This window comes from Ambystoma mexicanum, chromosome 9, assembly GCF_040938575.1.
Source record: "Ambystoma mexicanum isolate Mex_15411 chromosome 9, UKY_AmexF1_1, whole genome shotgun sequence".
NCBI classification, from domain to species: domain Eukaryota; kingdom Metazoa; phylum Chordata; class Amphibia; order Caudata; family Ambystomatidae; genus Ambystoma; species Ambystoma mexicanum.
Window position 1 is genome coordinate 853,891,005 of NC_090931.1, and position 13,559 is coordinate 853,904,563.

A 13,559-nucleotide genomic window follows, 5' to 3' on the forward strand; every position below is an offset into this window, starting at 1 on the left:
GGTTTCTCTCTATCGTGTGCTGGGTGCTAGTGTTTAGGACACCCCCGCACCGCGGCCTACCGCAGCAGGGCTTTCAATCACACTCTGTCCGCTTTGTTGACTTTTTCACTCACACACATGAGCCGCCACGAGCCTTGCAGAGGCCCCAGAGCTGCTTTCACTGGGGCATTTCACTTTGCGACCGAGAACCAATCGCATCCTCTAGTGCCCTGCTTCTTGCACAAGGATTTGCCAGATTGGACCTTTTTTGTTGTTCGCTGCTATGTTTTGTCTCGACGGATCCAAGCCTATATGCTCACGGTGTATCCACCCCAGGAGCCATCTTGGAATCGCGAACTGAGGTTTTCTCTGTTATTAACTGTCACCAAATCCTTGCTGACTATAACACATCTAAAAATGTTGCAATTACACATTTTTGGATCCCAGTCAATAAGAATCTTTAATAGGTTGTAATGACGACTTGTTGAGGAAGCTTCACACAAACATCTTAAAAATAGGTAAACAAAACCTAATTTTTACTGTAGGTTTATTTCAAAGGATCCACAATATAGCAACTCGGGTAATACCATGTATTGTATTGTTACCCCCTTGAGACAAGCTTGTCTTTATCTTGGCTCTGTTCCAGTTATATTTATCTCTAATCAGTACATCATGTCTAGTAAATATTTGCTGACCTTGCACAGCAATTTTCTGGTTCCTGTTAACTTTGTTATTATATCTGATGTGTTCATTTCCCATTTAAATCAGCAAAGGAATATGATTTATCATTCTTAATATTGCCACCACTCAATAGTTGGAACACCTGGGCACATTCCAAAACGAGTTGATATTAGAGTTAAGTTGTTATGAAGTATATTTTATGGTGTAACCTTGGTAATGTCAATGAAAGGTTTATGGAAACAAGTTCCATATTGAACTGCAGAAAAGTGGTGGTCAAGCTTAAACTAATGGCTAAATGAACTTGCACACCCAAATGTCCTGCCTACATTCAAAAAAAGGGCAAATGATAAAACACTGGGGGCATGCGAGATCTGAAAAGAACCTGAATCATGTCAGATGGAAGAAAGGGGCTTAAGCTTGGTCTGGAAACCGTGCTTAGAGCAGCATGGGACCACCTGATAGGAAGTTATACAATAGCAAAGTGTCTTCTTTGCTCAGAAATAAGGTAGGGGAGATGGAGAGTGGGTACAATGAGGATGTTCAGAGAATACAAAGTGGGAAATGGATGATGCCACAAATTCCCATTGGGTTGAAATCCCAATGTCTCATGTCAAGAAAACTGTAATACAAACAAATCCACAACCATTGAATTATTTTTTTTTCAAACATCATTTGTCCTGATAGTGCATTGGTATATAGTGACCAATGTTAGAAAACCGTTCTCCAATATAGAATCTTAAAGCAATATTGTATTGTCTCGAAGCCTTTTTTAAAAGAGGTGGAGCCCCAGCATACATACAGCTGGCACACTGCATTAACTCCTATCAACACTAGAAGCTCAAGACCCTTCTCTTTAAGGAATGGCTCCTCCTTAACGCTTAGGTCCATACACCCTCCACCCCCCCCCCCTTAGCCAGATACTGGTCGATCTGCATCTCCCTGTGTCCTCCTCTGGTTGTTTGCAGACCCCTTGTTGCCTAATTGACCCCCCCCCTTTGCTAGTTCTCCTTTTTTTGTTTTGATCCCTTGTAACCTGCTGTGCTAGCCATTTACTCCCCTCTATGACTTGTAAAGTGCTAGGTCTGTGCTACAAAAACACACTGATAATAACAATATAATAAAACAGTAATAATAAAAAGGCAGAAACTCGATCAGAGTGGTATTCCTGTAGGTTGCATTCCCCTAAACCAGTATCACTGAAGAAAAAAAGATGATTGTTTTGATGTATATTTGATATTTTTTCATGAAATCATAAATAACTGTGATAATTTGCAATTGTTTCTTCTGGATTCTCCTTCTGATTTCATCATTTATTTCTCTGGCATAGGCCTGATTTTTGGAAAGGTTTCTGCCAGTAGCTTTGGTCAGTTTTGCTTCTTAGAATTTGGAGGCATCCTTATTTCTGGTTACATCTTTGAATGTGTTTTGAGTTCATTGTTCATCCTTTTCTGTCTTTTGTTGTTCTTGGCAGCTGCGGTCCGATGCTTTTCTCTCTTTGGAGACGAGCTCTGCAACTGGAGCCTTTATCATCAAAGTGTCTTTGTGATCCATGTTACATGTCTGTTATTTTGGCACACTCTCATAGTACCAATGTCCAGGGATCATGTACGGTTTGTTGTGTTCGGGGATGCTCTCAATTCCTTATTTTAACAAATGTCCTGTTTAGACAATGTTGCTCTGTGTTAAGACTCAAAATGTAAATGTGTTGCTCCTTACACCTCCCTGAGTATGTGCTTAAGCAATAGTCTCCATGTCCTAAATGTTTTGAAACTCTGTCCCTTTGACGCTGATGGCTCCCTTGCATCTCTGAGAGAGAGAGAGAAAGAGAGAGAGAGAGAGAGAGAGAGAGAAAGAGAGAGAAAGAGAGAGAGCGAGAAAGAGAGCGAGAAAGAGAGAGAAAGAGAGAGAGCGAGAAAGAGAGAGAAAGAGAGAGAGCGAGAAAGAGAGAGAAAGAGCGAGAAAGAGCGAGAGAGAGAGAGAAAGAGCGAGCGAGCGAGAGAGAGAGAGAGAGAGAGAGAGAGAGAGAGACTCCCATAGGGGAGTTATTCAATGAGGAGGTCCCTTCTTGAAGGTGTCCAGCTCTAAAAGGGATGGTGTACAATGCTGTAGTTCCATACTTTTACGTGTCTGGATTCAGTGAGGTTGTGCGGAATGTTGAGGATACCATTATCATTTAGTGACTTTGTGTGGATCCATACAATTGGGATGCGATCCAGTGATGTAGTTATTGAAGATGAGTGGCTCCAAGAGGGAGTCTATCCAAGGGTTTATTTTATTACTACAGGAAGGTTGCTCCTTTGGGGAGCAATATAGTGTTATTATTCCGTATGGAGTGGCATGTAATGCCATAAAACCTAATGCACATGTCAGTACAAAGGGGATCTAGTGGTGCATTAGATCCTTAAAGCTGTGCATGCTAAATAGGAGGGATACCACCGTCCTATAGAGAGACTGGGGGTCCCCCTTGGTAGTATGAATGACAGGCCTATTATCTTACTCTGACTATAAGGCCACGATAAGAGGAATGAAATTGCATAGTTTATAATCAGAATGTATGTTGCCCTCAGACAGCAAACGGTCCAATATTGAAGGACTGGGGCTCGATAAGGAGAAGATCCAACCTTGAGCTGGCTGTGACCGCTTTAACTTGCAAAGGCGCTACCGTGAGGTCCATTTAGAAGCCTGCATCTGTGCCTCACACGGTTATACCGCTGTTTCAACTTGGTACCGACCCATGTCACCACTTCAGTTTCCATACAACCCATTTCAGTGAAAACTCATTGTAATGTAAGTGTAATGTGATCTTACTTTTCTGTTCCTAGACTGAAGGCACACTATGCTTCCTACGAGCCAGTCCTGAGGCACCTGCATGAGAAATATCAGACCGTGTTGAGGCAGAAAATGTTGAGTACCCTGGAGAGGGATCGAGCAGTTGGAGAGGTAAATAAAAGAAGTGCATTAAGCTTAACTCATTGGTGCTGTTAAGAATCCACATGGAGCAGCCATGGGTGCTCTTAGTTTTCACCTGCATAAAAGTGCTACTAAGGCCATGCTGCCCAATATCAGATCATGTACTGAAGCCGGTGGACTCAGCAAGCATAGCGGCATATTAGAGTGGGCCTGTCGGACCTTAGACATGTGTATATATTGCTGGCCAAAGAGGTTCAAATGATGATCTTTAGTACTTTAGGCAGATCTTGTGAAAAGGATAAAACAGTCATCACAGCTGTATGTTTTTAAGATAAGAAGGGTTCAACAACGGAGATTACTTGGTCCACTATGATTGGACTGATGAAACTGCGAAGTAAGTGTTGGCTGGATTAGGGGGGAGCATGGTAGAGGGGGTGCGTGGGGTGATGGGAGCAGGGGCTGAAGACCAGGCTGGGAACAGTGATGGCCACAGTGCGGTACAGGGTTTATGGCCACCTGTCGGATAGTAGTCGATGGCCTGCTTAGAATGCGATATTTACCATGTAGTATGTAGTAGTAAAGTCCAAATCCCCAGCTACCTGATTTCTGCCCCCCCGCACCCCACCAGGTGCTGATCCCTAATAAAATACTGGATGGTAAACTTTTCAGTTGCCTCCTCTGTGGAATCCACTTGGTTTCATGATAACATGCAACAAAAATGCATTCATTAAATGAGTTGATTTGCATCCGCTAAGAGTAGCTTACGGTTATGGGACATTGCACATTGAGTTACTTCTGGAGAACAGTAGAATATCTTGGGCCAGGTGGGCCAGGTTCCCCAGAGAATGCGCTCATTTGATTCGCTCTACTTTCAGAAATGTGCAGGTCACCATATTCTCAAAGACAGTCGCACAGTTCAGGCTACAAGATACACTGTCCAGCCCCCTGGCGTTCATCAGTGTCGAGAGTGCGCTCACAACACTAACGTATGACCCTCTTGCAGCAGCTACATGGTTGCTGGGAGAGCATTTCACAGAGACGGACCCATCTCTGTGCAATTCCCAGAAAAAAAGCATTTTCATCCCTGTTTGGTGGATGGAAATGCACGTTTTTTAATAGGCACAGGATGATGACCTTCCTTTCTGCTCATTTAAAAACTCATCCCGTTTGTGAATCTAGGATGCACTTTTTTAAATTCGCAGAAACACCCCCTGATATTTGTAAATAAGCAAAGGGGTGAAATGTGGCATGCACTCATTCAGATGCCCTTTGAGATTCTGGCCCATAGTGTTCAGCATTATTACATTCAACTTGATATTTAAGCAGTGCCACTGTCCAATGCATCGAGCTATGTTATTTATTCCATTCTAGAGGTGATGATGAATGGAAAACCTTCTGATCTAGTTCTTAAAATGAGTCACTGTAAAGCAAATTGAGCGAATGGGTATTATGCCATCATTTGCCTGCAACAGCTGGCTTCGAGGGGAATTCCAAAAAGCAGTCAAGGTGACTTTATAATCATGTTGCATAGTTTTAAATAATGATTTAGAGATGAGATTGAGATGCAGATTCTTTTGGAATCCCAAATGGCTAACTGTAGTGTGATGTTTGGTGACTGGGTGTAGGTGGCACCAGTGGTGTTGAAATCAAAAGTAACTTTAGCTAGTATTCTCTGTTAGTCTAACCAGGGGCATTATTCTACAGCAGGCTGTATGTGGCGCCCAACTGCCTTATTTCCACCCATTCAGTAATGAAATTGGATAGGGCGAACACGTTGCAATCTGACCTCTAATAATGGAGCATCCATACACCAACCAACTCTGTACTTCATTTAATCTATCCATCTCCCCGCCCAACTATTCTTAAATACACCTCTCTTCTGTGAGCCTTTGTGTGCTCAGTATCCTCATACCAGTATTGACACGCCCCATCCAATCTAAACACTACTTCTGTTACAACGTGAACATCCACGTCCTGCTGTCACTGCTACATTGGTCAATAGGAGCTGAATGCACATAAATGGGAACAGCAGCAAATGTGATGGGATTTAGGTGATTGTAATTGAAATTGTAATTGGTTATTTATAACACGCTTAATATCTAGAGGTTTCTAAGCGCAGACCAAGGGACCTGTGTTGCTCTGCCTTGTCTTGCTTCCAAGTTGAGCGTGCATGCACCAGCTGAGCTACCTTACTAGAAATAGAACTGGTAACCAGCTAACTGCACACCGATCTCTGCAACTTAACATGTAGAGCTTTGTTATTGTGAAAGGAATCTTAACTGCTGGGCTATCTCACAGCCTACATGGGGGATTTTCATAAAGTGCACAGACCTTCATGTTTTTCTAGGGCTTGAGAGCTACTCTTTACACGCATTCTGTGCAGCACTTCAAAGAAGCACTAGTCAGATGACATGCAATTTCCTTGGCCTTGATGCTGTTTCTGACAGGTGGTATTACCCTCTATAATGACACTTATTTTACCAAACACTGGAGGACGAAAAGCTGACATGTGAACTATATGGAATGGAATTTGTGAAAGGTTTGCAAACTTCACACACATTTTATTGCCACGCCAAACAAAAAGCAAAGCTGGATACTAGTAGTGGATATGGTGGCGCAGCTGATGGGATAAAGTCGCAGTTGACCAGTCTGCAGCGCTTGTGTTTGGAATACATGGTGTCACATCCATGCCATTTCTTTGAAACTGACTCCCATTCACAAGCCCATGCCTGGCGATGCATGCCAACAAAAACTCATTCTCATGAGCATGATCAGCCAAAGTGCAATGTGCCTCTAAGGAGGAAATGCTTCCAACAACCCAGAAAGCGGCCCCCCAGTACAACATATTGTAAGAGTTCTCTGTTGCTGTATCATGCAGTGGCTTGAAACCAAAGTCCAGGCTGAACAAAGGTGTTGGTTCATGAGTCCATCAAAGGGACACTTAGTACCATTTCCTAGGGTGGGCAAAGGGAGCGTCTACCCGGGTAGGCTAGTTCTTTGAAGGTGCAGCTTCAGCGGTTTCCAGCGAGCGTTGAGAGACTAATTTAAGAGCCCTTTTCAATTTGGTTGGTTTTTTTGTTGTTTTTTTGCTTTGCAATTCCAGTGCAAATAAGAAACAGGGTAGCACAGAGTGTGTGAGGTGTGTCTTTAAGTTGTGTTCATTGTTAGCAGACCATTTTAAATGGATGACGATTAGTGGTAGATGGCTTTAAGAAAAGCTCTGAGTGGGTAATTGGCAGACACTATTTTTCCTTTGTCTCTTAAGAAGTACAAATATTGTCTTACAATAAATAGGAGGGGGGAATAACAAGCGCCATGTTGTATAAAACAATGATTACAAGCATTCGATCTTATTACACATGTCCCTTAACTGGTGACTTTAACGCTGTATAGTTTAGCTGTAAAACTCACAGATTTGCTTAGCTGGGAAGATATGTGGTGCAGTGCCTAAACTGGGCTCCAATCCTGGCTTTATCACCTAAAGTGTATGATCTTGTGGAATAATGTAATCTATTGTGCCATAGCTTCCAACATTCAGTGTCCCTGGAAGTGATTCAGTTCACAGCGTGCACTATTCCAAAAAGCCTCACGGATGGTTTACTAGACTATAGTTATTGGCAACAATTGTGGGTTGTCGTTTGTGAAATTGCTTTCATTGTTGCAACAAAGAAACATGTTATGTGCCCAAATGTGCGGGTCACCCTGAGGCTCTTGGTTAAATGGTTGCACATGCTGTTGCTTGTTTTATAGTGGGGTTTCAGTAAATTACATGTGTTAACATGTTTTTACAGTCCTTAATGGCTGAAGAAGGCTTTTGGCTCTAGTCATACATTTAACTGAGTACATAAGATCATTACAGTAGAGAAGTCTTCTAGATTGTGCTTTAGACAGTGAATGTATATTTGAGATAATGAAAGTGATTTTTGTGCAATATTTACTTTGCAAGGGCTACCTATTTCTGTAAAGAAGTTTCATTATAAGTTAATAAAAGTACGTTTTCTTAATACTTACATGATTTTATAATGTTCGGATGGGGTTGCAGTGCTGGCTTCCTGCTATAGTGGCTCATTCTAGTGTTTCACCCTGGGCGCTATGTTTGCAAGAAACTGTCCTGCAGACACTCCTCTAAGACTCCTCTTTTGTCCATGTTGTGGCACTTTATTCCCTACTAGAACACTTTCAGGCAGTTGCAACATTATGTGACTGGTATTGCTACAAAACTCCTTTTACTTGCAATGCCGTGCAAACTAAAAGGATTCCATTTTTTATCAATGAAAACGTGAAATGACCCGTACTGTTTAGAGGGCATGTATTCATGGCAGAGCCCGACGTTCTTGTCCACAGTACGTGTTGGGAATGTTACCGCAGAATGATTGGCTGGCAACCAGATAAGCTGTATGAAGACAGAGCATGGCACATGCAGCGAGAAAACAGACCTTTTAGGTTTGCAGTCTAACTTTGATATCATCCGAGTTCACATGCAAAGTAGAAACAGAATATAGATTTTGTTTTACATATTCCTATTTGCCCTTTCAAATATGAAATGTAAGGCAATGTGCTCTAGTGTATGACATTTTGGAGGCCTCTTTTATCGTGAATTTAAAGCATTCTATTTAGATAAAATACTAATTCCATCTGCAGCAAAGTTATTCGGTGTTGCTCATGACAGCAGACAGTACGTTCAGTCCACAAAAGGATATGCTTTATTTTGGATTTCCCTCCAGCAAAACAAAATACATTATACATCAAATGTATGGACTACAGTATGTACAATTTTCATTTCATCATAAGTCATGTAAAACAAGAAAAATATGATCCGCAATTTAAAATAAAAACAATCGATTTTCAAAACAACAATTACCATTCATTCAGCATAATTATGCTTCGTTCAAAAACGTGAAAAAGAAATACTACACAATAAAATGGAATCCTACAGCCCAATCATTGGACTTGTGCTCTAACACCTTGAAGCATCTCTTGTGCTAGATGGAATTAACAATAAAGATCTTAGACCAAATAACCGGACAGACTCCAAGAATATGGCAATGTACTACTTTAGTCTCAATTTAATAAAGCAGCATAGACTGGCAGACATCGGCTCATGCTTGCACACACACAAACAAACTTGATTACACATAGGTCTTATACCTTAATATGCATCATCTATGATGTCATCCTACATGGCAAACTGTAAAACCTAATGGTGGGAGGGATTGGTTCGGGGAACATATGTACTTATAGAAAGTATATGGGTTTGCGCTTCATTGTCAGTCTCTTAACTGTTATGACACACTTCAAACTAACTCTAAATACGTAGAATACTGATTAAAGCGGACAAAATGGCAGTGGATTGGTCTATGCAACATTGTATAGCCGGTTGCCCCATAGACCCACTGATTGGTTGGCATTCCTGCCGAACCTTAGACTTACGGCTCGGCTAGCAGCACATTCGCAAACCGAAACCCATGTGCTTGAGTCACATCAGATTACTCCCCACTTTCCCAATTAGTCCATCATCTCTCTTCAGCTTGATCATAAGCCAAAGGTTCCCATCTGTAGTTGACCTTACTGATGCTCTCAGTTCTGGGACAATCAAGGGAGCATGAGCATTTCACTATCTTCAATCACAGCTTTATGAATAGCCCTTGTTTTCGACTTCTGCATCACATGTGAGGAGACTGCAAATGTGTCAATTTCTACCTCCTGTTTACTGATATTTGATTTAATTTTGCTTGGTGTTATTGCTCCTTTGCCCTCTAGAAACTTTCTCTCTCCATCTTGTATGAGACATTTTCACTGTTAATTGTTCAATATTAACTCTTGCTCATGTTTTCATCTCAGAGAAATATGTGTCATGCTCGTGACTTATCTGTCTGCCTCTCTTTGTGCTTTACAGATATTTCTTGAAATAGCAACCTTGATCCCAGGCCAACGTAGACTCCTCTTTGTTTGCACACAAAGCTGTTTTCCAGCATGTCCCGACTCTGCCGTCCTGGTCTGTTTCTGAGTTAGTTAGAATACATCTTTGCACAAGCCAGCATCCATTTTCCAATTATGGCCGTCCTAGACACATTATATATTCCTTTATAGCAAGCTTCTATATTTCTCATCTACCGTGCGTTGCTGCATATTTACATTTATTGATCCCCAAGTTACTTTATCTTCTTCTTGCATACATAATTACTTTATCAATTTGCACATGTTTCTTTTGTAGCTTCAGTTAGTCATTCTTAAGTATTTTCATATCGTTCCAGTATGTCCTCATATATCTTCTTCTTGATATCCCTCTACCCCCGTCAGATGCCACTCAGTGCTCCATGATGTCCAATGGTGCATGCAGACATCTTTTGACTATCTGTGTGAGGGGCCATTGGGTATGGTTTGTCTGAGTGCATATCATCTCTTGTACACTCAATGCGGTATAGGGCCAACACAGAGGGCCCCACATGGAGCTCTTTTCCTACTGTTCCAGTATTACAGTAGTAGTGAAGGGGCGGGAGTTAGATTATATGCGTCCAACTGCTCCTCTACAGACTATTCATATCATACAGCAGAATTCACAAATTTCTCTCTACAGGACTATGCCCACCAAATCAAATTTGATACAGTATATATAACATCAGAGTGCTGAGTGGATCTGCACAATGACATGGCATAGGTTATCTGTCTCACACCGTGACTTTTTAAAACATATCTTTGTTGGTTTCCCCTATTGAGCTGCACAAACGGCATAGGAATAGAACATGTTCCACCATTTCCTTAAAAAGTGCACTATGGGCAATGATCCCTATTCACCCCATTCCAACTGGAAGAGAAGATTGCCAAAGGAAGGATTCCCCATCTGCATTTAATGTACAACAGTCTTACCTGTCGGGGTTCTTTTTGCTCTAGGTACACTTCATAGCACAGCTGCTACTTATTGTGAGGGATCAGAAATGCAAGGCGGACAACTTGTTAAAGGTTTTTCACAAGTACCCATTTTATTAACTCAAATGGGTGTTCTAAGTGCCTCGCTATCCCTGACCTAAAGAGGGTTTCCCTGCTTATCAAAACAAGACTAAAGGAAAACACTCTAACAAAAGGAATCTGACCCTCACACTTACACATACATAGAACTCACAAAGGAGCATTGTGGCAATTCAGGTTTAACAGAAATAACAGTTATATTCAACATGAACTTGATAACTCTGTATCCTTGAACCCTGGGTCGGATCCCCTTACCCAGGCTCAAATTCAGGATTTTCAATCCAGGTTTCCCTATTGTTAACTTTTGTTCATAAAGTTCTTCTTGAACCAAAAAGTCTTTCACTCTGCACTTGACAAGTCTCCACGCAATGAAAAGAAAAGTCTTGGTCTTCAAATGGGTAATCAGCACTTAGAAAGATCTTACTATGATGCCAATGTGGGCTATATGTTTGCCAAAGTATTGCCCCCCCTTTACTTTGGCAATGGTTGTTATTGGTCTTCTTCAATGTTGCCTCCTTTTTACTTTGGCAATATCGGATTTTATATTGCTGCACTATTACTCCCTTTTTGTTTTGGAAGTAATGATTGTAACCGTGCTTTCCTTTAAAGTGAGTATATCACCCATGTAACCTTCTTTCATCTGTACGGTATACAAAATTATTACTGCCAGCCAGCGTTCGATTGCATAGCATTCAGGGGTTTCCAAATGCAGGAAAACTCATTGGTCTCTTCACATGTGTCCGTGCGAACTGCTGCCTCTGCTTCTTTTGTGGAATTCTGAACTTCTGCCAGCCTCTGTTGCTCGCCAGCCATCAGAACCAGGCAAACAATGAAGAGAGTATCTCTCGCTCTCACAGGATGGTCTCTCAATCCACCAATTCCCGGTGCACAACCTTTCCAATTCAGAGTTTTCACTCCGAAGACCCTCTCAGGACCGAACTCTGCCTGCACAAGCTTGGCGGTCCCGGCATCTTCAACTTTCTGCTTCTGAAAATGCTGTTCACAACTCCTAGTGCTGCTCCACCTCCTACTACTTCCTATGGCCTGCACCCAAGGGGGTCCTAAATACGTAAAAGTCCCGCTCATGTACGGATCATTAAAATCAATTAACTGCACACTGCAGTTTCGTGCCTCTGAGTCTCTCTTCCTCGTCCCAGTACTTCGGGCATTGTGGGACTTGAAGTCCCCAATGTTCTAATCGTTTTTTATTTCACAAGTAGAGTCTTCTTTATTAATTAGTTCACTCCTTTTAGTAAACACACCTTTAGAGAGGAATTTGCGAGAGATTGATTGGTCTAGATTTACGGGGAATTACTTTTATTGAAGCCAAGGCCTCAATGCTTTGCTTTCCATCTCTTTTCTTCCCATGCTGGTCACAAAGGGTTTCCCTAGCATCAAAGTGGTTAGGTCTAAGAAGAGAAGCGTTGCTCTGACCGCAAGCCATTAAACATTCTGGCATCATAGAAATCTCCCCTTCTGCAGAAGACAAATACTGCATCTCTCCAAATTCAGCCATTTTACTCCCATTGGGCCCTTCTCCTCCCAGGTGATCCTCCCTGCTAATACCACCCCAAGGGTTAGGATCAGGTAGAATCTGCCTTCCCCTGGCCACCTGGGAGGAGACTATAGGTAGGGGTTCTGTGAGGACTCTGCTGGATTCATCACATAATATTTACAATATATATTGTAATTATACAATATATCTATAGTTATTTTTTATACATTGGGAAGCAGTTTCTTCTTCCTCCAAGAATTCATCCATTGCATATTCGCTCGTTGACTATATAAATGGTACTTTTATTAATTCTGTGGATAACCAAAGTATCTAAAATCCTAAAGCAGAGTCCATGTTGTTTTATGTAGAATCCAAGAAAGTGCATTGACAATTTGGCACATCGAGTAAGGTGTAGAGGAGCAACTGAATGCCTCTGCAGGAAGTCCCACTCCTGTTCTGCCTATATGTTGGAAACCGGAAATTGCGACATGTGCAACGCCAGTAGTGGTGCCTATTACACAGAATGCCTTTGAGATAAGGTATCCACTGAGAAAATCCTATGTGATGTATCCCCAAAGAGATTACAGTCTCCTAAGGGAGACCCCCGAAGACACGTGAAGATGTGATAAGGAGAGGCTGGTGACGTCACAAGAAATAAGTGTGATGCACTGAGAAGGATATCCGAAGAAGAGAAGGCATAGACCTTATAGAATCTGATGGCGAAGTAAAGCATTGAGAAGATTTTCATTTGCGGAATGGAGATTGCATGTGTGAGAAGCACTGCAGAAAAATGCAAGCCGTTTTTATAACTGTATAGATGCCTTAACGCAAGTAAACTAAGTAATCGTGAAGGCTGGCTATGCATAGTGAATAGACTGCAGGCGGTGCAGTATATATATATATATATATATATATATAAAAATCTGGACATTCAATGTCACATTTTAGTAAGCTCAACCCATGGAGAAAGGAGGATTGATAGCTGAGTGTGTGTTGCAGCAAAGAAATAAGCCGAGGCTCGAAGATGGACCAAAGGAAGACTGCTTGGCCTGGTGTCAAAGCCAAAGGCAGCCAAAACTCTGGTTATCAGTCCTTGAAGAACAGTGAATGTGAGATGCTGTGTCATCCCTTGTTAAGTTGCAAAGAGAGAACACCATGAGTGCCAAGTTTCTTTATTCAAAACAATGAAATGCTATAAAATGAGCCGAATCATGGTCTCCTGTCACGTGGGTCCAGGATGGAAATAGAAGTGGGCATGTAGACCTGAACCTTGATAAGAACATGGTCACACTCCCTTATATTCCCAGAGATGAGAAGCAACTACAAGGCCAAGTTCAAAGACAATCTGAATGGCAGAAGGCATGAGCAATGAGAGCTATTGGGCTAATTGGATAGGGCGGTACGTTCAAGTCCACCCACCAGCACTTGAGGTACCAGAGGTACCAGCTTAGGTGCTGCTAGAGAATCGAATTTTCCAGAAGGGTACAAGCGTGCCAACCAATTGTAGAGGGACATATAACGAAGGGCC

The 13,559-nt window shown here is 41.9% G+C and overlaps 1 protein-coding gene across 1 annotated transcript in view; it reads left to right on the forward strand.

Annotated features, from left to right (window-relative positions):
- SPAG16 (sperm associated antigen 16) overlaps positions 1–13,559 on the forward strand; it is a 2,683,085-nt gene that overhangs the window by 191,800 nt on the left and 2,477,726 nt on the right. The window contains exon 7 of the mRNA XM_069615929.1: positions 3,483–3,600. Within this exon, the coding sequence (XP_069472030.1) occupies positions 3,483–3,600 (118 nt within the window). The remainder of the gene's footprint in view (positions 1–3,482; positions 3,601–13,559) is intronic.